The 20,889-nt window shown below is 41.5% G+C and overlaps 1 protein-coding gene across 3 annotated transcripts in view; it reads left to right on the top strand.

Annotated features, from left to right (window-relative positions):
• The first annotated feature begins 5,873 nt into the window (after nucleotides 1–5,873).
• The window catches only part of LOC306704261 (collagen alpha-3(VI) chain-like), a 146,869-nt gene continuing 131,853 nt past the window's right edge, over nucleotides 5,874–20,889 (top strand). For 2 of the 3 annotated variants that reach the window (XM_079170524.1, XM_079170523.1), the window contains exons 1-4: nucleotides 5,874–6,129; nucleotides 14,390–14,504; nucleotides 17,507–18,100; nucleotides 18,966–19,559. In XM_079170524.1, the coding sequence (XP_079026650.1) occupies nucleotides 14,420–14,504; nucleotides 17,507–18,100; nucleotides 18,966–19,559 (1,273 nt within the window). In that variant the 5' untranslated portion in view covers nucleotides 5,874–6,129; nucleotides 14,390–14,419. The remainder of the gene's footprint in view (nucleotides 6,130–14,389; nucleotides 14,505–17,506; nucleotides 18,101–18,965; nucleotides 19,560–20,889) is intronic. The other variant, XM_079170525.1, reaches the window with a different exon arrangement.

Below are 20,889 nucleotides of genomic sequence, written 5' to 3'. Positions count from 1 at the left end.
AAGAGGTGAAACTGCTCAGTGTTTTCCTCCCGTGTTTGCAGCTCCTTCTGTTGTGTGTATTAATACTTTCCTCATCAGACACGGCCGGAGTGACGCAAGGCCATTCCATCTCCACCCATTTATTTGCTTATGCTGCGATGGAAATAAGTGTCTTGGTGGAATCAACACATGCATTTCCCTCAAACTGGCCAGTGAACAATTTGTTCCGAATGGTAACGTCTTCCCAGGCAAAAAAAAGCAACTTCCAGAGACCGGATTGAATACTCCAGTCATGTGGAGGGGAGTCTCCTGCTTTTATTTGAGAACAGAATAGACAAGAGTGTGTTTTCATGGTTTTATAGGGCTTAAGGACACATTCTCTATGCTTTTCATGATTTCCACATACTGTAGGATCCCGGTAACATTACAGCCGCGCCCAAAACATCATCTCGATGTCCAAATGCTCGAGTTTGTTCATCTTTAAATGGAAAAACACAGTTGAGTGATTCTCACCTCTCCTTTGATGGATACCTGTGTTATGGAAGCTGGCAGTTTTTAATGATTGAAACAAGAGTTAGGGCAGCTTATAAGAGCGTCACTGGAAACAATTAGCACTTTCATCCACACACATGAAGTCACCTCAGTGGCATGCATCAAAGAAACCCTTTGCCCCAGATGTCAGCTCCACCTTGACTTGACAACTCAGGCAACTGTTAAAAGCTGGGCGCGTGAACATTGACATCACCCAACGATATCGTCTTGAGTCTTTGTCACACTGTGACTGTTTCAGATTAAAGGCTCTGTGTTGAGTTAGTACTCACTCTCATGACAATACATGCAAGACATGTTTCCTCAATTAAGTATTTCGATACAGTTGATCTGCCCACTTCTTGCTTTCATCTTTACTAGCTACACAGATTAATACGTTATATAAGAACTGAGCCTCAGTGTTGATACAAAGGGACAAGTTTAGTCAGCAATTATCGTTAAAGAGCCGATCATTCAAATGGGACAATCTAGCTGCTGATCTCAGAACATTTAGCAGCTTGTAACCCAATGAGTATTACAGCAGTGGTTGCCATAGCTCCGCCACAACAGTGCAATGCTTTGAAGGAAATATTGGTGGTGTGAGTGGTGACCTAAAGACAACAGAACATGGATGCAGTGGGCCAGTGTTATTAACACTTCCATACGGTGCTTTTAAGAGATATTCTATTAATGCAGAGATGGTTCTGTGGCTGAACAGAAGTTACCTTGCCTGATAATCAACTGCTGTTAGAGCTCAACTTTTATTCACACAGATGTGAGGGGAATTCATTTCACAGCGTGTTGCCCTCTGGGAACAAAGTCTGTTTGAGCTCACTGACAGAAAAATGCTGCAGCAGTCCTCCCTTTATTTGGCCTGGACTCCAACAGCAAAGTGCTGCTGAGGGTTCTTTCCTGTTGACAGCTTGTATTATAAAGTATTCTATACTATTCGTACATTCTGTACTAATGCTGTAAAGCAGTGGTTCTCAAACCTTTTCTGTCACGCCCCACTTTGGAGGAAGAAAAGTGTTCATGCCCCACCGCCCAACAAAATTGTAACAAAATGGTCCATGTTGAACTATTATTGAAATAACATTTTGTGACGCCATATGCTCACACATACCAGGAGAATTCTATTTTAAATATGAGCTTTAAAATGTAGCATTCTGGTGTACTCTGAGAAGAACATTAAGTGATAAAACATTTCCAAAACTAATTTATTATTCAGTTATTAATTAGTATTTCAGCTCTATTATTATTAACCTTTAAAAGTTTGTCAAATAAAAACAAAGATAGCAAGAGCAGCGAGAACCTGCTCCTTGGAGCAGAGGCTGCATTCAGCATACCCTGCCTTATCAATGTATTTAAAATACTGTGACAGCAGGAAGCTGTACTCACGTCTGTTTATACTTTCACCTTTATCCAGACCCAGCTCCTTCACATCTCAGCCCTGCGTCAAGCTGCGCTACACAAACAGCCTCCTCTTCCTGAAGCTCTTTGACCTCATCATCTCATCAGTACTAAGTAACTCGCTGTAGACATCTTAACGCTGATTGGCCAAGACTCGACACGTTTATTGTGAAGATCATTACGTCACCTTTTCTCCTCGTCTCACTCCAATCTGAGAAATGCTGGCTGGCCAGTTGACCCCCCCCCCCCCCCCAAAATCTACACGATTCACGCGGATGATATATTTTCATTCAACACAGCGAATTTCGACGAAAAGCGACAAGTTTGCAGGTATGAATAAAATTCTGCATTTGCCCCCGCGCCCCACTGGCAATACTGCTGCGCCCCACTAGAGGGGCGCAACCTACAGTTTGAGAACCACTGACTTACACTAACATTGTTTCTGCAATATTCATTGTGATGCATTGATTCAGCATCCCACATGTATTAAGTAGGCTGTGTAAGCTCAATACAATGTTACAAAAATGTATAAGTAATTTGTGCTGCATTTATGTGGTGTAGGAATAATCGGAAAAATGAGTTCCCGATCATATTTCATGGCTCACCTGATCAGTTTCCTTTGCTCTTAATTATGACACAGATACTGGAAACAGCTATCAACATGTTGTTTAAATGCTCAGAGCAAAATAATACAGCGCGTGTTCTTTGGAGTGTCCTTGTATTTTCCACAATACGACATAAAAGCTTATGAACACACCGAAGTCAGAAGAACGACCTCCCAACTCTGCACCATTAACCTGCCGAGCCATCTGTCTTGACTTGAGTCCGATTCGATTGGTCCTTGATCAGTGAGAGTGAGTAGTACCCTATGATAACAGCAAGTGGGCGAGCGGGAAGGTCAGGGACTCTTCAGGAGCACTCGGTTCGTTCGACAGGCTACATTGCGGACACTAAAGAGAGTCTCTCAGGAGTTGGTGGAGACCAAACCAGATTTAAAACTGAACACACATTACATGTGGATAACATGAAAGCTCATTTTGCTCCACCTCAGATGGATGTTTAAATAGGGAACTGTTTGCTAACACATTTACCACAACAGCTTTAGAAGAGGATGATATGACATGTTCAAAATACTGTGTAATGTGACGGGTTGCTTGTAGTGATGAACCCAAAGAGAATTATCATCCAACTTCTAGACAAAGTCTTTCAGCCTCTTTGAGCCCATTGTTTTGTTTTTCTGGTCTGCAGCTTTGTTCTCATCAACACCAAACAGCAGACAGATAAAGTTAGCAACTAAGCTGGTGAACCTAGTGGAGCATTTAACAGCTAAAGAAACAGACATTTCAGTCCAACATTTCAGTTGATGAGGACCAATTATAGCAAAAGACGAATTCATATTTGACTTAAGTTTTTCAGGTGTACTGTAACACAACCCAAAATGAATGCTAATGTTGCGCTGTGTCTGCTGCTAAGATGTTTGCTAACTTTATAAATTGATAATGTGTAGATGTTGTGTTCTGAGCATGTTCTGCTGCATGGTCAAAAAGAAACTCGGTGAATGCCCCTTTAAACATTTCAGCTCATTATTTTGTAAATTCTTCATTTTCAAAATTGGCAGTGTTCCATTGTCACAACTTGACTGCTGTATTCATGTGCCTATCTTGTGCATATAATATCCTCCACTATCATAACACATACAGTACATTCATGTATACTTTACAGCAGTGGTTCTCAAACTGTAGGGCGCCAGCCAGCATTTCTCAGATTGGAGTGAGATGAGGAGAAAAGGTGACGTAGTGATCTTCACAATAAACATCTTTGATGTGATGTGTCGAGTCTTGGCCAATCAGCGTTAAGATGTCTACAGCGTGCGTCTTTCCCTTTTCCCTCCGTAAAGTTTAAGTTCCGTTAAGTTCCGTTACAGTTCAGACTTGCTGAGTTAAGTTAACGTTCACTGCATGCGGAACTCTGTGGACTGTTAACGTCCGTCATTATCGCGATTTAGGAGGAAAACACGTAGCCTGATGAAACATGCCCCCCCCCCCCCCCCGTGTTCCGGTTCAGTTCACGCGGTCACTCGTTAACGTTAAACCGGAACACCGGCGGATCTGTTTGCAGGTTGTTTGTTTTAACTCAAAGTAGAATGAAAGGCCCAGATACTGATGAGATGATGAGGTCAAAGAGCTTCAGGGAAAGGAGGCTGTTTGTGTAGCGCAGCTTGACGCAGGGCTGAGATGTGAAGGAGCTGGGTCTGGATAAAGGTGGAGCTGGGCCTGGATAAAGGTGGAGGTGGGCCTGGATAAAGGTGGAGCTGGGTCTGGATAAAGGTGGAGCTGGGCCTGGATAAAGGTGGAGGTGGGTCTGGATAAAGGTGGAGCTGGGTCTGGATAAAGGTGGAGCTGGGCCTGGATAAAGGTGGAGCTGGGCCTGGATAAAGGTGGAGCTGGGCCTGGATAAAGGTGGAGCTGGGCCTGGATAAAGGTGGAGCTGGGCCTGGATAAAGGTGGAGCTGGGCCTGGATAAAGGTGGAGCTGGGTCTGGATAAAGGTGGAGCTGGGCCTGGATAAAGGTGGAGCTGGGCCTGGATAAAGGTGGAGCTGGGTCTGGATAAAGGTGAAGCTGGGCCTGGATAAAGGTGGAGCTGGGCCTGGATAAAGGTGGAGCTGGGCCTGGATAAAGGTGGAGCTGGGCCTGGATAAAGGTGGAGCTGGGTCTGGATAAAGGTGAAGCTGGGCCTGGATAAAGGTGGAGGTGGGCCTGGATAAAGGTGCAGCTGGGTCTGGATAAAGGTGCAGCTGGGTCTGGATAAAGGTGGAGGTCTGAACAGACGTGAGTACAGCTTCCTGCTGTCACAGTGTTTTAAAGACATTGATAAGGCAGGGTATGCTAAATGCAGCCTCTGGTCCAAGGAGATGAAGTACAGCAACAAGGGCTCACGTGTCCTCTCATCACAGACAGACACTGTTCACTGTGATGACCACAGCCAGTGGACTTCCGGTCCCAACAGTCCCACGTGCAGTTAAATCACAGCTGTTATTTTACTCTTGATGAGCTACCTTAGCCAGAGTAGATTATCATTTTCATTTCAATAATAGAACTGGATTGAATGCATATTAATTGCAAATAGAAGATTGGCCACAATCCTAACAGCTGTACAGTAACAGTAGAAGTTAATATTAAGCCATACAGTAATGAAAGTAATTCGTTTTTATATGACTAAAACTTTTAAAGGTTAATAATAATAGAGCTGAAATACTGATTAATAACTGAATAATAAATTAGTTTTTTGCTTAAAGTAAATGTTTTATCACTTAATTTTCTTCTCAGAATTCACCAGAATGCTACATTTTAAAGCTCATATTTAAAATAGAATTCTCCTGGTATGTGTGAGCATATGGCGTCACAAAATGTTATTTCAATAATAGTTCAACATGGACCATTTTGTTACAATTTTGTTGGGCGGTGGGGCATGAACACTTTTCTTCCTCCAAAGTGGGGCGTGACAGAAAAGGTTTGAGAACCACTGCATTAACTATCCATCTGTAAAGAGAAACGTGCATGGCTATCACTTTACCAATGGGTGATAGTTACTCAAACCACAATATGTTTATTCTTAAAAGTCATTTTAATGTAACAACGAATGCTAAATAGCTTAAATGTAAGAAAGGGCCCCATAGAGGTGGAGGGAGAACTGTAGGAAAAGGTAAGGAGAAAATCCCTCTCCAGATTTGTGACATCATCCTCTCTTCAAATCCAGACCAAACAGGGCTGTGTCTGGTTTTCATTTACTTCACCCCCCCCCACACTCTCTTCTCCCTCCTCTTTTCTTTTTTCCCCTCTCTTTAAAGAAAGTGGGAGGAGGAAGAGAGAGGTGGCAGATCTCCAGAAGTTTAGAAGTTTGTCCCATCCCAGCCTTGAATTGTGCACCACATCTCCTCTGGTTCGAGACCGGGAGTGTGTCTGTCTCTTTCAGTCTCAACCATTTCCTTCCTTCACTCAGGACCCCTGTTTCTGCACATCTCCTATCAGTGACCTTATCACAGCTTTGCTCAGCCGCCTTCCTCTGGGAGGAGCTGAAAAAAGCCAGCAGGGGGAATTTGTCAGGAGGATAATGCCCAAAAGTCACGCTTGCAGTCATTTTACATAACTGATAATATACAGATTTTTTTCTTCAAAAACAAATACAGTGGAGTACGGCTACTTCAGCACAGGGTAAGTTTTAAATCTGCATTGTTCTCAAGGTGAATGATCTTGCAGAAAAAAGGTTTCTGCTTGGATTTACACATGTATGCTTGCTTTTTGAGTTTTGTAAGGATTGACCTTGCTTGCACTGTATGTTGATTATAAATAGTGCATTGACCAAAGCACAGTTTAAAGTCACAACTTGTAAGTTTACGATGGGTGTCATAATCACAGGGTTACACAGAGTTTTTGGCTCAAAAGTCATAAATATCAGACAGCATGCGTTTAGCAGCATGGCTGAGACCTGTACTTAAGTGGTGAGAGTGCTTCAAGGGCGAGAGGTGAGCCACAGTTAGGGTGGAAGAGAGGACCTCAGCAATGTTGTGTGCGATGCATGTGTGAGTGTGGAGGGGCGTGTAAGCTCTCTTTTTCTCTTCGAAAACCTTAAATTTCCATTTGACATTCCTGCATTGTGCAAAGTTTGATTTACTGCTCAGGTGTCGAATAATTGTGGTGATCTAAAAAAAGAATGTTGGCATGATATATCTTAAGTCCAATGCTGTGATCCCAGATCAGTGTCAGACTTGTGGACCTGTTAGGAGTTGCGTTGCAATGAGTCATTTCAATATCAATCTGTGATGTTCTTTCTGTGGTAGAATGCCGATTTTGTGTAATTAATGCATCACATAATGCAACAGATTATCTAAGTCCCCTATCAAAACCTGCTACATATGCTGTATGTTAAGTCAAGAGATCAAAAAGCAGCTCAATTTTGTGCACGTTGTTAGTATTCTGGATTGATCGGTTAGTCATTAAGTTGAATCTAAATAGGGAATCTGTTGGTAATTCTACAGTTGCATCTCCACACCCGCATGCATGCTCTAAAGGGGAGCAGTTGGATGTTTCCACTGCAGCAGTAGCCCCAAACCACACCCTCTGTGAAACGAGCGCAGGAGTGGAAAAGTGTGAAGAGAGCGTTTTCCACACTACTGGCCAGAAGAACCATGACCAAGAGGGCTTTTTTCTTCCGTTGGACAAAAGAGGTGGGGTGGGTGGGTGTTGGATGGTGGTGGTGGTGGCAGTGGGCTGTAGTTTAGTGAACCAGGTGTGAGTCATCGATCTCCCACTTCTCCCTCAAGACTGTCCAAGTAGGGATTGAGGAATGTCTTCATTGCAATGTTTCATTTTGTGCGCGTGGGATTTCATTTGATGACTTTCCAAGTCTCAACATAATCAAATTAGATTGGAAATAATTCTCATGAGCTACCACTTTCACATAGTTTTATATTTGCACTAACCCCGTTGCTATGACACGGAGAGGAAGAACTTGGTCATCGTTCAAAAGCGATAGGAAACTTTTGGTGTGCGTTTCAGATCTCACTTCATGTGTTTGACATTTTTTACACATAATTTACTGCCAGCCTTACGACAATGAACAGCTCCCATTGGAAGCTAGTATTGAGACTGTTGTTGGCAGAGCTGCATCAGGAGGATTCTCAACAAAGGATTTTTGGATATACAGTATAAATCAGCATTAGTGTGGTTTATGGCTACTGCACTCCCTCCAGCTTTTGGTCTTCTTACCATGATGCAGCACAGATGTCTGGAAGGTTGGAGCATTTTTCAGAAAGGTCCAGTCTCAACTTGGAACTACCGCTCCAAGGGAACAACTATCTGTAATTGCAACGGATGTAAATTGGGAGAAACCATTCAAACTGCTATGCATTGGTTAGAGAGAGCACCAAGCTCTGTGGGTGATGATGGCATTACGTTTTTGTCATGTTTGACTTTTTTTGTGGTCATTTTGCCCCCCCCCATGAGCTAAAAGGTGAATTCAGACTTTGCTTCACGCTATCTCCGTGTGCTTCTCTCTCATCCTAACCAAAAAGTGCAGGAGTGTCACGGTTAGTACTTGAACTCATCCTCAATGAGTTTGGCCGCGACGCTTGAACACACATCTGCTAGGTGTCAGACGCCCTAATACACACCAGCTGTGTGGAACTGCCCGCCCTTCCTGCCCCCCCCCCATTTTAACTATCATTGATCCTCCTCTCATCTGTGCCACACATGTCACGTTGCATCTTTCCAGTTGAGGGGCATGCGGCTCCACACCGCCCTTGCGATTGATTCATATGCGTAGAGGCTAACCAGAGCTAAGTCACACACTGTATGTGCGAGTGATATTTTATCCCATGATGCCAGTGAGCGGCAGTGTAGAGTTGTCTCAAACTCAGCAGCTGCATTACAGTGAAGAAATGACTCGCGGCCCTCGTGACTTCACTTATTTTACCTGTAGCTTCAAGTTTGTCAACCATTTGCAAGGAGATGTCGTGCATAGAAAAGAAAACAGAATTGCTTTGTGCTAATTGGCATCAACAACTGTTGTCGACAGTATAATTGATATGTACAAGGTTTCAGTCTGTAATCAAGGGTTCAAGGAGCTGCTACAGTTGAGCCAGTTTGATTACATGAACATTTAAGCCCAGAGCACAAAGTGTTTAATGAGATGCACGTCATCATCTTATAATTGATGACACAATAGGGGGATAATAAACAGCATCTACAAATGGGAGAAATCATATTTGACATCTTTAATGTGGACATGTCTGCTACACTCTGGCTGAGGAGTTATTTGCCAAAAGAAACGCAGCTTTGCCGCTGTGGCAGGATCTCTAGAAGTGTCACATGCTACTTTTTCGGTGTAGGAAAATATTTATCATGGGAAATGTAACAGCCCCCCATTGAAGGTATTGTCAAAACATTTAATGCTTAATGTTTTTAACACTATTTTGATCAAACCTGTTGAGTTGAAAATGCATTTTGAAATTTGAGTGTGAAGCCAAGCATTTCGATGTTCTTGTCTTTTGCTCAGTGTCTTCGAGAGAACGCCTATTAAAAGTCAGTATTTAAAGTACTTCAACCAGTGTGAAAATGTAGTAATCGCAGAAACCCTTTGTGTGCACAAGGACCTTTACTTCTGTGGGGTGACCATGTCCTATCCTAGGAGGTCCGCTTGGTGTAGCTGGTGTAACATGCAATTATTTGCACTGATATCTGTCACAGGCGCTGATGGAATTTTTGTGCCGTGCTGCATTCTGAGCTTGTGAGCTTGTGAGTGTGTTTATGCATGTGCATGTTTATGTGTGTGTGTGTGGTCTTTGCTGTAAATGAGTGTGTGAGGTCCAGATGCAATCGCACTTCAGAATGCCCAAAGGCACATTGCGGCATCTATCGCGCTCTGCAAATGCACACTGACAGTGTTAACGATAAATAATACCACTGAGCAGGACATTCTGTTATATACAGCGTAAGGGGCAGCATGTTCTGCTTTCTGCGTAACATAAACTGCTCCCTACTCTGCTCACCATTAGCTCTGCCACTTCATGGTGGTTACTGGATTACACATGAAGATGAATTGAAGCCTCAGCATATACCAGAGGTGCACACAAGTGGACCTCAGCAGGAGAAAAACACAAAAACAAGCTAACAAATCATAACTCCCTATCTTCTTATGTTTAGACCGTCACGATGTCAGCCATATATGGCCGTCTCTGCTTTGCTTACAGGCCCAGGCATGCAACATGATAGATGTTGGCTATACCACATATCTTCAGCTTCTCTAAGCGCCTGTGTGTAAGATTTGTAAATGTCCACCTTTGGCGACCCCTAGTGTTCGTAGCAGAAAGGAAAAAGACACTATTCGAGTTCAATCCATGCTGATATGTCTCAAACCCAGTTTAACTGTGGGACACTGACATTAAATGGGATGAAAGTAGCACAAAGACTACTCGTTAGTACACAGAGGGTTTACGTTTGCAGGGATGGCAGTTTTGAAGCTGTGATCCGCAGTTTATACAGTGTGTGGTGCAGGCAGTGTGTGAGTGAGTGAGAGGAAAAGTGACTCAAGTTTTTCCGTAAGAAGAAGAGCTTAACAGTGGAGTTATTGAGTTCCCTGTAATGCCAGAAGCATGTTAGGTGCAAATTATTTGGGCTGAGACCTGATAATCATTTTGGGATGCTGGCAAGGATTGATATTCAAATTTCAAATGTTAAAACCTCTGATAAACTCAATGTACACAACCTGCACAGCACCAAAACGGCTGACGGACAGATAACGACTAGCTGTTGAACATAGTTGAGCATTTGGCAGCTAGAGAGCCAGATGTTTCTCTCGCGGAGGTGGTGGAGACCAAAAGGTCGCCATAAACATACTATAAGACCAAATGAATGAAAGTGTTTCTCCGTGTCTGTTGAATGTGTCAATATGCAAATGTTTGCTCACATGTTTGCCATTACAACTTTACAGTTCTTTCCCAGAATGGAAGTAAAATAAAAGATGAACTAACTTTAAGTTAGTGAAGTCATTCAGAGACAGCATATTTTTTTTTAAACTTTCTTTCTTCATTTTCTCTCTAATGTAATTCCACATGCTGCCATTATTTTGGCTGCTCGTATCAGAGGAAACAGGACTCCACTGTGCTGCTGTGTTTTCCTCTGTGGCGGCGAGGGGAAGCCATAGTGTTGACACATTGGCCAGGCCTGGCAAACTCTGCAGTGGCTTTTTTTGAGTGACCTGAAATCACAGGAGCATGAGTGGAAAACACAAACATCTCCTGCAGTGTCCAAGAGGGCTTAGATTTCCTTGAAATAAAGGAACTTGATGCGTCCTTCTGGATAGTGATGGCGTTGGGGGGACTGCAGGGAGACGTTTTTTCTCACTCAAGTGTGAATCCTGTTCAAAGGATACTTATAAAAAAACTCACTCTACTTGGTTGAAACATATTGTCCATGTGCTTTACATGATTGTTTTATAATGCAAAGATTATCACAGAAAATGTTGATGTCCAATCATCATAATCTTGTTGGGCAATATAAAAGGACCCCACCCGGAAATACATGAAATGACCCCGACCTCTTAACAGCACATTAAGGGGTGGGGGTGGTGCATAATGTGTTAAAATGACGTGTCGACACCACAGAAGCGATGCCAATGGAAAGTCAACTAGAGTCCTCTGGCATGGTGGACACACGAATTAGACGCATCCACGTCCTGAGCTCTGAGCTCTCAGACCTTAATATAAACAGTGAGAAAGACAGGAGGGGGAGGGGTCAAACATCACAGGAATCTCAACCAGTAGACCGCTGGGAAGTTACTTTAGTGACGTTTGTTGCGTGTTTATGTATTTGACTTAGTTGACTTACTTATTTTAAGCCCAACCATGATGTTTTTCCTAAACCTAAGTGGTTTTTTTGCCTAAACATGATGTGAAATGGTTTAGTTAATGTGCTGTTAAGAGATCGTGGTCATTTCATTTCCGAGTAGGCAAACAGATAGCTCTAATATTTTTAGTTTAGTAACTTTCTTCCCAGAGTTGTTTTAGGTCAGTGCATCACTGACGGGTCTGTCTGGAGAGCCAGTACAAATGTTACTATTGCTGCTTTTTTCCCCGAACAGTTCAGAGTTTCATTGTCACTTTTAAAGTGCGGTCTGCACAAACAGCACACACAGCAAAGTATAAACACTGTGACTCCAACTCAACGCCTGCAGTGTTGCATTCAGTACGACAGCATGTGTTTATAATTCATTACTGCTGTGTATTGTGGATGGCTTTGATTCAAGCCTGGCTGACCCAGGCTTTCCTATCCTCGTGAAAGAGTCTCTTTTACTCCACAGCAAAAAAAATAAAGAATTTAATTTTAATTCAAATAGGATTGACGTCCACATTTAGTAAGATCAGAGGGCGACAGAATCCACTGTAGACAGGAACATTTTCCACAACTGAGAGGTAATAATATCAGTATGTGTTGGGGAGTTGAGGAGTTTCCTCTCTCTCAGTTTTCATCTTAAATTGCAGCAATAAAAAGCTCAATTTGCACTTCACTAGTAGCAATCTTTGTGCAAGAATTGATTTTGTTATATTTCATTTCAAATTCAACACCACTGGAAATAATTGTGGGGGTTAATCAGAGAATGAAAAAACAGGAGGGACAGAATAAAAAATGCATTTTACAGTCTCCCAAGTTATTCGCACACAAATACATTGGCATATTTTCTTCATTACATACGCCCTGTGAGTCATATTCCATGATATAAGCTTATGATAAAACACAGATGAAAAGCACAAAAGGTTTATGTGCCACTTGATTCTAGAAAATTGTCTCTTATACTGTGTTATACCTGCATTCTCCACTAGAGGGCATTGGTAGTTTTCAGTGTAGCCCCAGTTGTGCCTCAGTATCCATGATACCCTCCTCCATCTGCATATATGCACTCATTTATTTCCATTAAAGTAGACATACAGTAAATCTCTAAATACCCAAACACCACTTTCTTTTTTTACAATGCACTCAGCAGAGATGCCATTAGTGCTGAACTTTTATTGTGTGACTGCCAGCAGGCTCACAGACTTTTAAAGAGACTACCTCCTCTCCCCCATCATTAGTCTAATGGTAAACACTTCATTGGTCATTGGCCCTGTGCCATCTAAAGCCATTTCATTTTAAAGGACCCTTTTTGTTGTATTCTAATCTTAATATTCCCGTGTAAATGATTTGCTTCAGTGTGATTAAAATGTAATTACTCGGGCTGCTCCTGGACCTGGACCCACATTCTCACCTCAGGGTGGTCTGAAATTGAATAGCCTACGTGTGTTTTTGTGCTCTCGGTTGTCCATCTTTGAGAGGACCATTGTGAGTTTTAGACCTGGAGAGTGAGAAGGGAAATCCTTACTTCTCAAAGGACTGTTTGGTGGTGATGGTATCTCTAGGCTACAGCTTGAGAAAAGGCTGGGGTTTGCCATTTGGCTGCCAGTGGTTCCCAAACTGGGGTCCGGGCTCCCCTCAGGGGGGCGCCAGAGATTCCAAAGTGTGTGCCAGGATTTGTCTGCTTTGAGATTGTCAAGATTAGGTTTGCACATGTCAAGTAAAATCATAAAAACACACTTACTGGATAATGTATACAAAAATCTTTTATTAAGCTGTTTAAAACAATGTATTTTATTTTTCCTAAGTCAAAAGTAGTAGTCCACATTATGTGTAAACCTGGTATTTCTTCACAGTGTCAGATAAAGTATTATACAATGTGTAGAATTAGATTCCGGTGGTGGCTCCATAGGATGGTTTCCGACTCGTGTGATCAGAACATTTCCAATAACTCGAGAGCGTTGTCAAGTCCAAAAGTCAAATCTTTCAAGACGCCATCAGTTCATTTATTTTGACAAAACCGACGAGTTATATTCATTAAAGAACGTTGATCTAATTAACAAACTCATTTAATACATTGAATTTCTTTATTCAAATTGAGGATTTTTTTCAAAAGTTAAAGTGTGTGAGCTTGTTTCATAACATGACATCTTGGTCTAATGAGGACGTGTTAGGTTCTCGCTGTTTTTCTATCGACAGCAAAAGACTGATAAACAAACGTGTTTGTAACCTGCTTGAAGAAAATTAGATTTTGTCTGTGGCAATGGAGGTTCCTCTTTTTGTAATTTGATGCTTACTGTAAAGTAGATGCACGCGTAACCACTCAGTAGTGAGCCACATGTGACCTCCCTTAATTTCCTGTGACATTACTTAAAATCACAATGGGGGGTGGGGAAATCTGACTAAATAGAAAACACACACCCTTGCTGTGAAAGTGTATTTTACTGCCCAATACCCCTCTTTATTTTGTGAGTTGGAACATTCAGTCCTTGCCAAATAGAGTTCATTGGTTAAGCATACTGGCTGGTAATTCTAACAGGCGGTTTTGATCATTACCACTCTCACTGCTACAGGTCTGCATACTGCACTTACAAACCAAAAGGTTAGGAATGTCTGTACTGCTGATTCAATCATTTTGTTGTATTCAAACATAGCAGATACAATGCCTGTTTTAAAGCTTGGGCTGCCTCATGTGAACAATGCTCAGCCCAGTACTTAAGAAACTAGGACAAAGCGACACTTCAGCAGTGGTAGCAGTAGGAAATCTCATATCCTTACACATACTGACAAAAAGGGGCTGGCAGGAGACGTGTGCTGCATCAAAGATTAGATCATGTACTCTTGGTAAAAAAAAAAATGTAATCTTGTTTGTTATATTTGGAGAAGCAGTGCAGCACAAAGTAGGGATTGCAACAACGTTTCAAATCCCTCTCTCAAACATTTTCACCAAACCATTCAAAAGGACATTCAAAACACTGAAACCTGTAGTTTGTACTTAAGCATGTTTATGTATTGGCATGTTCATGCCTTGTGACATTAGGAGGGCTGCTGGCTTATATTCATATGATATTTGCTTCTGGTTTCACAGGTGTCCCCTTGGCTGTTTTGGTGAGAGAAGATGAGGAGGCATCGGTTGTTACCGCTATGTGCCCTCCTGGGCGTCCTGTTTGCAGGGCTCCTCCCTAACCTTGAGGCTCAGGAAGGTAAGTCGAACTTAGTTCATCTCAGCCGCGGTCAGCAGGGTGTGCTAATTATGCAGATGATTGTTCTGCTTGCACAATAATGTTCTTTTCCAGTTTTCAGCAATGCACAGTGTGATATAGTCTACAGATGCACCTTTTCATATATCACAAAGAAAAGTAGGATTTATAAAAGTGTGTATGACATCCTAAGAAAAACAAAACATATTGATGGAGCGATATTACACTTCTTGTGAGCATTGTTGGTAAACTGGCTTTTTTTCAATTAGAAATTATTGTTATTATTTCTTTGAATCTGAATTAAAACAGTGGACAAAAAAAATGGAAGCCTCAGGAGTGTTAAGCACCAATACAATATTTTGGTATTAAACATCAAGCATCTTTTCCCTGGTCTTCACTTTTGTTCTCCAAACACTCTCTTTCAAAGATTGTGCACAAGGGTTGGAAGCCGATATATACTTTCTAGTGGATTCATCTTGGAGTATGGGCAAGGAGAACTTTGAACATGTCAGACAATTTCTGTACAGCTTGATACAATCACTTCACCAGGCTGGAGGGGACAGGTTTAAATTTGCCCTCGTACAGTACAGTAATACGCCTCAAACTGAGTTCCAGCTCAACAGCTACCCAACAACACAGGGAGTCCTGGCACACATCAAGGCTATGCCGTACCGTGGCGGAGGCACCCGGACTGGCCTGGGCCTGGATTTCCTGATTCGCACACACTTGACCACTGCTTCGGGCAGCCGCGCTGTTGAAGGCGTGGCCCAGGCGGTGGTGGTGCTAACGGATGGGCGCTCCCAGGATGACGTGGCCGAGCCGGCTCAGGTGCTGTGGCTGGCAGGCGTGGAGGTGTTTGCGGTCGGAGTTCAGGATGCGGTTGACTCGGAGCTCAGGGAGATGGCTAGCAAGCCCCATGACATTCATGTATTCAGTGTAGACTCTTTCCTGACTTTGAGGGATATAATCCAAGATTTAGTAGTGGGGCTTTGTGACGCAGTGACCCGGTCAGGGGGTGGTCCTGTGGCAAACGAGGCCCCCGTGGCTGGAGGAGGGACAGGTAATGAAATGGGACCAGTGTCACTACCATTACTAATGTCTACATGTGCAGGACGAAGCTGCTGCCTTTGTGGCCGTGACTGGATTTGATGATTAACACAATCAAGTATTTTTTTTAACCACAATAACCTTTCACTATCCACCTGCAAAATTAACATCACTTGTTTTGTCTTACCCCACTTAATACTCCCATAATGCTTTAAAAATCACAGTAAGATCTGCATGTAATAGACATCCCTACAGCATCTTAGATTGGGTGCAAAGCCAGAAGAAAAACAATGAGTATGGATTGAGAGAAAGCTATTGAAGTGATGAGAACATTCTGTCCCAGGCGCATTTACAATTGGTAGGGATTTGAGTTCTGTGTTTGCAAACAGCAATAACCTCAGTAATAACTTAAGACACCATTTTCTGTTTGTTAAAGACACATCTGTAAATGATGACACAATACAGACTGCAACATAATAACATTGTAAAATCCAAATATTGACACCTCAGACTAACATTTATTCAGAAAGTCCTTGGAGAAGAAAAAGGACTTGAGGATACCTTACCCTTTAAAACATCACATCTCAAAATCAATCAATGAGCTTTTAACAATAGCTAACCATGCACCACTGCTTTTGTGTCTTGCATTTTTTTTTTTAACAGTCACAATGTCTATCTGTGTTAAATATGTGCAATGTTCTGTATTTGAAACAGAGATGAACCTGCTTGGACTCATCCTTGACCTGCAGCAGTACTTTGAGAATATTTTTACATGTTGATGTACAGAAATGAGAAATAATAAGTTACTGGAAGTCACTGGAAAGAGAGAACACATTCCTATGAAACTACACACATAAAATGTCAAATATCCAAAGACAACATTACCTTTGCCAGCATACAATATTCAAATTGAAATTTATTGTAAACATCACAAACATACAAATTTGTACTCATTTTACATTGAATCACATGTAATACATTCTCAAGTACTGTAAGCTTGTAGGCCCCAAGGATATGCCACAGGGTCATGACTGGTCACTTTATCTGAGGTCCGTAACAAGAGTCTGCATGGGATGGCTGAACTCAATGGAGCTTATACAATGGACACACAAGACTAATTTAAAAAGGATAAAACAACTTAATGTTTTTTTAAGCATTGTTGACTTGCCGTTGTTATAATAGTGTGGTCTCATAATGGAGTACCCTTGGTTTTAAATTAATTTTATTCTGACAATTCCTAATATTACCTGAACACTTTGCTTTGAATTATATTGATTATAACAATTAAACAATTCGTTTTTACACATTTTCAATATTTTCTAACTTTTCCCTTCTTCCCCGCTCTAAATGTTACATTTGTTTCTTCAAAATATGTTCACGTTTCAGATCAGGTCACTCAGCCACATAAAAAAAAATTCTATTTCCCAGAATTAGTTTTCTTTAAAAATAAAAATGATACCAAATAATTTTTCTAAACCGCCGTTTGAAAACAATAGTTTGCATGGAATTTAGAATTGTTGGGCCTAATTAAGCTGTTATTGTTGACCATACAATATGGGGAGAATCAACGACATGAATCTTATATAAATTAATAGTATTAATACTGACTATTATCATTCATATTGACAATCACCCTTATGTTTCCTTATGTTATGTTACTAGGAGAGAAATCACACTAAATATTACAACAATCTTGACTAAAGTGTGCTAAGCTACATTTAGGGAAAAAAGAATGAACAAATTACATGACTTTTATGAAATCTCCTTTGGTTCAGCCTACATGCAGCATGATGTGTTTTGTAATGTTTGATTAATTTGTTCACTTTCAATGTAACTTGACACATGCAATGATATGCAAGCACAAGTTCTTTGAGTGGATTCTTTGTTTCTATCTCACCATGTTAACGCTTTCACAAGTTCCATTTTGTTTTGTTTTCTCTCTCTCTCTCTCCTTAAAGCACAAGAAGCTGACCTAATACTCTTAATTGATGGATCACAGAACGTTGGAGCAGCAAACTTCCCCTTTGTGCGTGATTTGGCTTTGAGAATCATTGAGCGCCTTGATGTGGGCAGGGACACTGTTCGGGTGGCCTTGGCTCTGTACAACGGCAACCCGCAGATAAAGTTCTATCTAAATAGCTATGACAGCAAGTCATCAGTCCTGGAAGCGGTGAAGGGCCTTGCCTACTCAGGGGGTGACGAGTCTAACCTGGGGCTCGCCTTGGAGGAAGTGGCCAGGAGCCTGTTGAGCCAAACAGCTGGGGGCAGGGCAGACGAGGGGGTGCCCCAGATGTTGGTGGTTGTCAGTGCTGGGCCATCCACTGATGATACTGGTGCCGGTGACCGGGCCCTTAAGAGGGCCAGTGTTATCACATTCGGCATAACGATTGGTGACACTGCCACTGCTGATCTGGAAGCAGTTGCTACAGATAAAAGTTTTGTCCTGTCGACCCCTGATTTCAGAGCAGTGGCGAGCATGGGTGACCAGCTGCTCCCATACATTAACGGGGTGATCCAGCGCACCATTATAGTTCAGAATGAGTTCACAGAAGGTATGTAACTTATCTGTACAAGTTGGCAAGGCATTGTGGGAAATCAAAAGCTCGAAAGAGCTCATATTGAATGTAGTGTGCAAGGTAAGATATGCTAAACTTGAATTTGCTATATTCTCAGTCATATTAAGGACTTTTAACAGATGTGGTAACGATACATAAAAAGTGAGAAATATTAACTCTTGTAAGTGTTCTGATGCAAATATATAAATCCACAAAGTGAAAACCATTAATCCGTTGCAAAGCAACCCAAGTCAATGTTCTGAAAAGCGGCATAGAATTTTAGAATGGGTTTTGCCCATATCATATCACACATGCCCTTGATAGAGCTTCCATTGCTTTGTAGTTAGTCATTTATGTAAATAATGCAAAATGCATGCACTTTACTTTGAATACAGTTTTTTTGTAGTCAAACTTTGAGAAAAAGAAAGTTCCAAAAAATATAGCTATACTCAGAAGTACATGCCCCACCTACATTAGCAATGATGGCATTAAAGTATATTTTACAAACTGTTTGGAAGACCACTACGTACAAATCAGCTATCAGCTATAGAAACGGCAGTTCATAAAGAGCCAAAGTCACTTACAGGCTATGTATTTTCATTTCACATTTTGTTGATTAATCATTAATGTTATTGAGCATTATCATTGATATTCTCAGCTTAATCTATACCATATATCTTGTCCATATGCAGCTGTCAATACCAATTTTAAAAAAGTGCCAATATCAGTTAAAACTTATATCTAATTATAGAATATCATTGGTGGGCTTTGGCTGCCTTTAGTACTTACAGATTTATCATCATAACATCACTTAAATTTAGCTTTTATTTGCATGTTAATTCTTTTTTTTTTTACTTTTCAGTCGTGGCTGTGGGAAAACGAGACATCATCTTCCTAATTGACAGTACAATGGGTGCAACGATCATCAACTCTGTGCGCGAATTCATCAAGCGGTTTGTCGACATCATGCCAATTGGCCCAGACCAAGTACAAGTGGGTGTGGCCCAGTTCAGCAATATCCCTCGACTTGAGATGGATCTCAACTCCCATGGATCCAGGGAGGAATTAACTGCTGCTCTGGGCTCTATCAAACCAAGGCCTGGTCAGACAATCAACATTGGAGCAGCCTTGGACTTTGTGCGGACGAATATGCTGCGGCCTGAGAAGGGAAGTCGTATTCAACAGGGAATACCCCAGGTTTTACTGTTGATGACCAGCAAAAAGTCCAGTGACAGTGTGGAGGCACCTGCTATGGCCCTGCAGCGACTGGGTGTATTGACTCTAGCTGCCGGCTCCAAAGCGGCTGAGGAGCAGGAGCTGCGAAAGATTGCCTTTGCGGACAGCGTTGCATTCTATCTGAGGGACTTCCGCTCACTGATTCGCAACCCAAAGCTAATCGTTGATGCTCTCTCCACTTTAGCTGGGGTGGTGGTGACTGAGGTACCCACTGAGACAGGTAATGCTTTGTCTTCTATGTACATTCAATTTATTGTAATAATGATTGTAATAATAATTGAATCGATGAAATAACTCAAGTGACATATTAAGGAAAACCTTGAATAAATAAATGGAAAAACAACTAATGAATTGTGCTGCATGATAAAATGAAGCCATTAAATCCTACATGCTCTTTGTTGCGTGACATACCCAACTGAACCCATGGAAAAGTTTGGACCGATATGTTGGACAGCGCTTTCTAACACTATCAGCAAAAAAGTCTTTTGGAATAATTGTGTCCCATGAAACATGAGACAATAAATATAATCAAGAAAGTCCAGTTTAAGTACTAGATCTGGTCGTTTTGAAAGCTTGGTTTTATAGGTGCCAAAACACTGCATACAGATTATGAGTAAGAGACGGGATTGAACGTTTTGAAAGTTATGACAGTGGCAATATATTTTAACTGAGCATGAGGTTAATTTTTGCTCAGCCCAGTTAATGGCAGGTTGTAAAATAGTCACACAATTCAATCTGTTGGTTTCATGTACAGTAGATGGACACGAATTGTCAATTTTTTTTGTCGTTCAGGTTAACTTAATGAATTCAATTCATCTAGGACTTAGTATCAATAGGCAAGAAAAAACCAGTTATACTTAAGTTCTGTTTCACAAAAGATACTGCGCTAAAGATATTACAGCTTAAACATGCTCATAATGACAACTGAGTAAATTTCCCCTTTTTCTGTGTATGATTGCAATTACCCATTGCTCCAAGAAAGCAGTAGGCAGAGCAGATGAAACACATGAATTCATTTATTTTCAGACTGCAAGCTACAGGTGCTGACAAAACTTCAGGCAGGGAATTTAAACATGACAGAGAGAAATATAGTCTGTATTTAGGATTCAATATCCCAGTCTGTCAGTGAAAATAAGATCCATAACCCAAGAGGTAAAACAAGATGGAGCCAAATTGTAAATGTGCAACAAATAAAATCAGTTGGAATAAGCCATACGTTGAAAGTGAGTCTTCAGAAGAGATTCAAAAGAGGGTACTGAATTTGCTTCCCTTAGATCTCCAGGCACGGAGTTCCACAGCTGAGGGTCCTGGACAGCAGAGGTCCAGTCACCTTTAGTGACTAGTCATTATTTTGGAATGGTTAGTAGGGTAGAGCCCTGCCAGATGATCTCAGGCGGTGGTCAGGTTCATAGGCAGATATAGGAAAGGACCAGGCCAATCAAGCTTCAAAAACGAGCAGTAAAATCTTAAAATCAATTCTAAAACTCACAGGTAACCAGTGAAGGGCAGCAAGGATTGATGTGATGTGGACACCTCTCTTGGTACAAGTT

The sequence above is a fragment of the Pholis gunnellus genome, assembly GCF_910591455.1.
Source record: "Pholis gunnellus genome assembly, chromosome: 12".
Lineage (NCBI taxonomy): Eukaryota > Metazoa > Chordata > Actinopteri > Perciformes > Pholidae > Pholis > Pholis gunnellus.
Note: the sequence above shows the minus strand (reverse complement) of the source record. Positions and strands in the feature narration are given on the sequence as shown.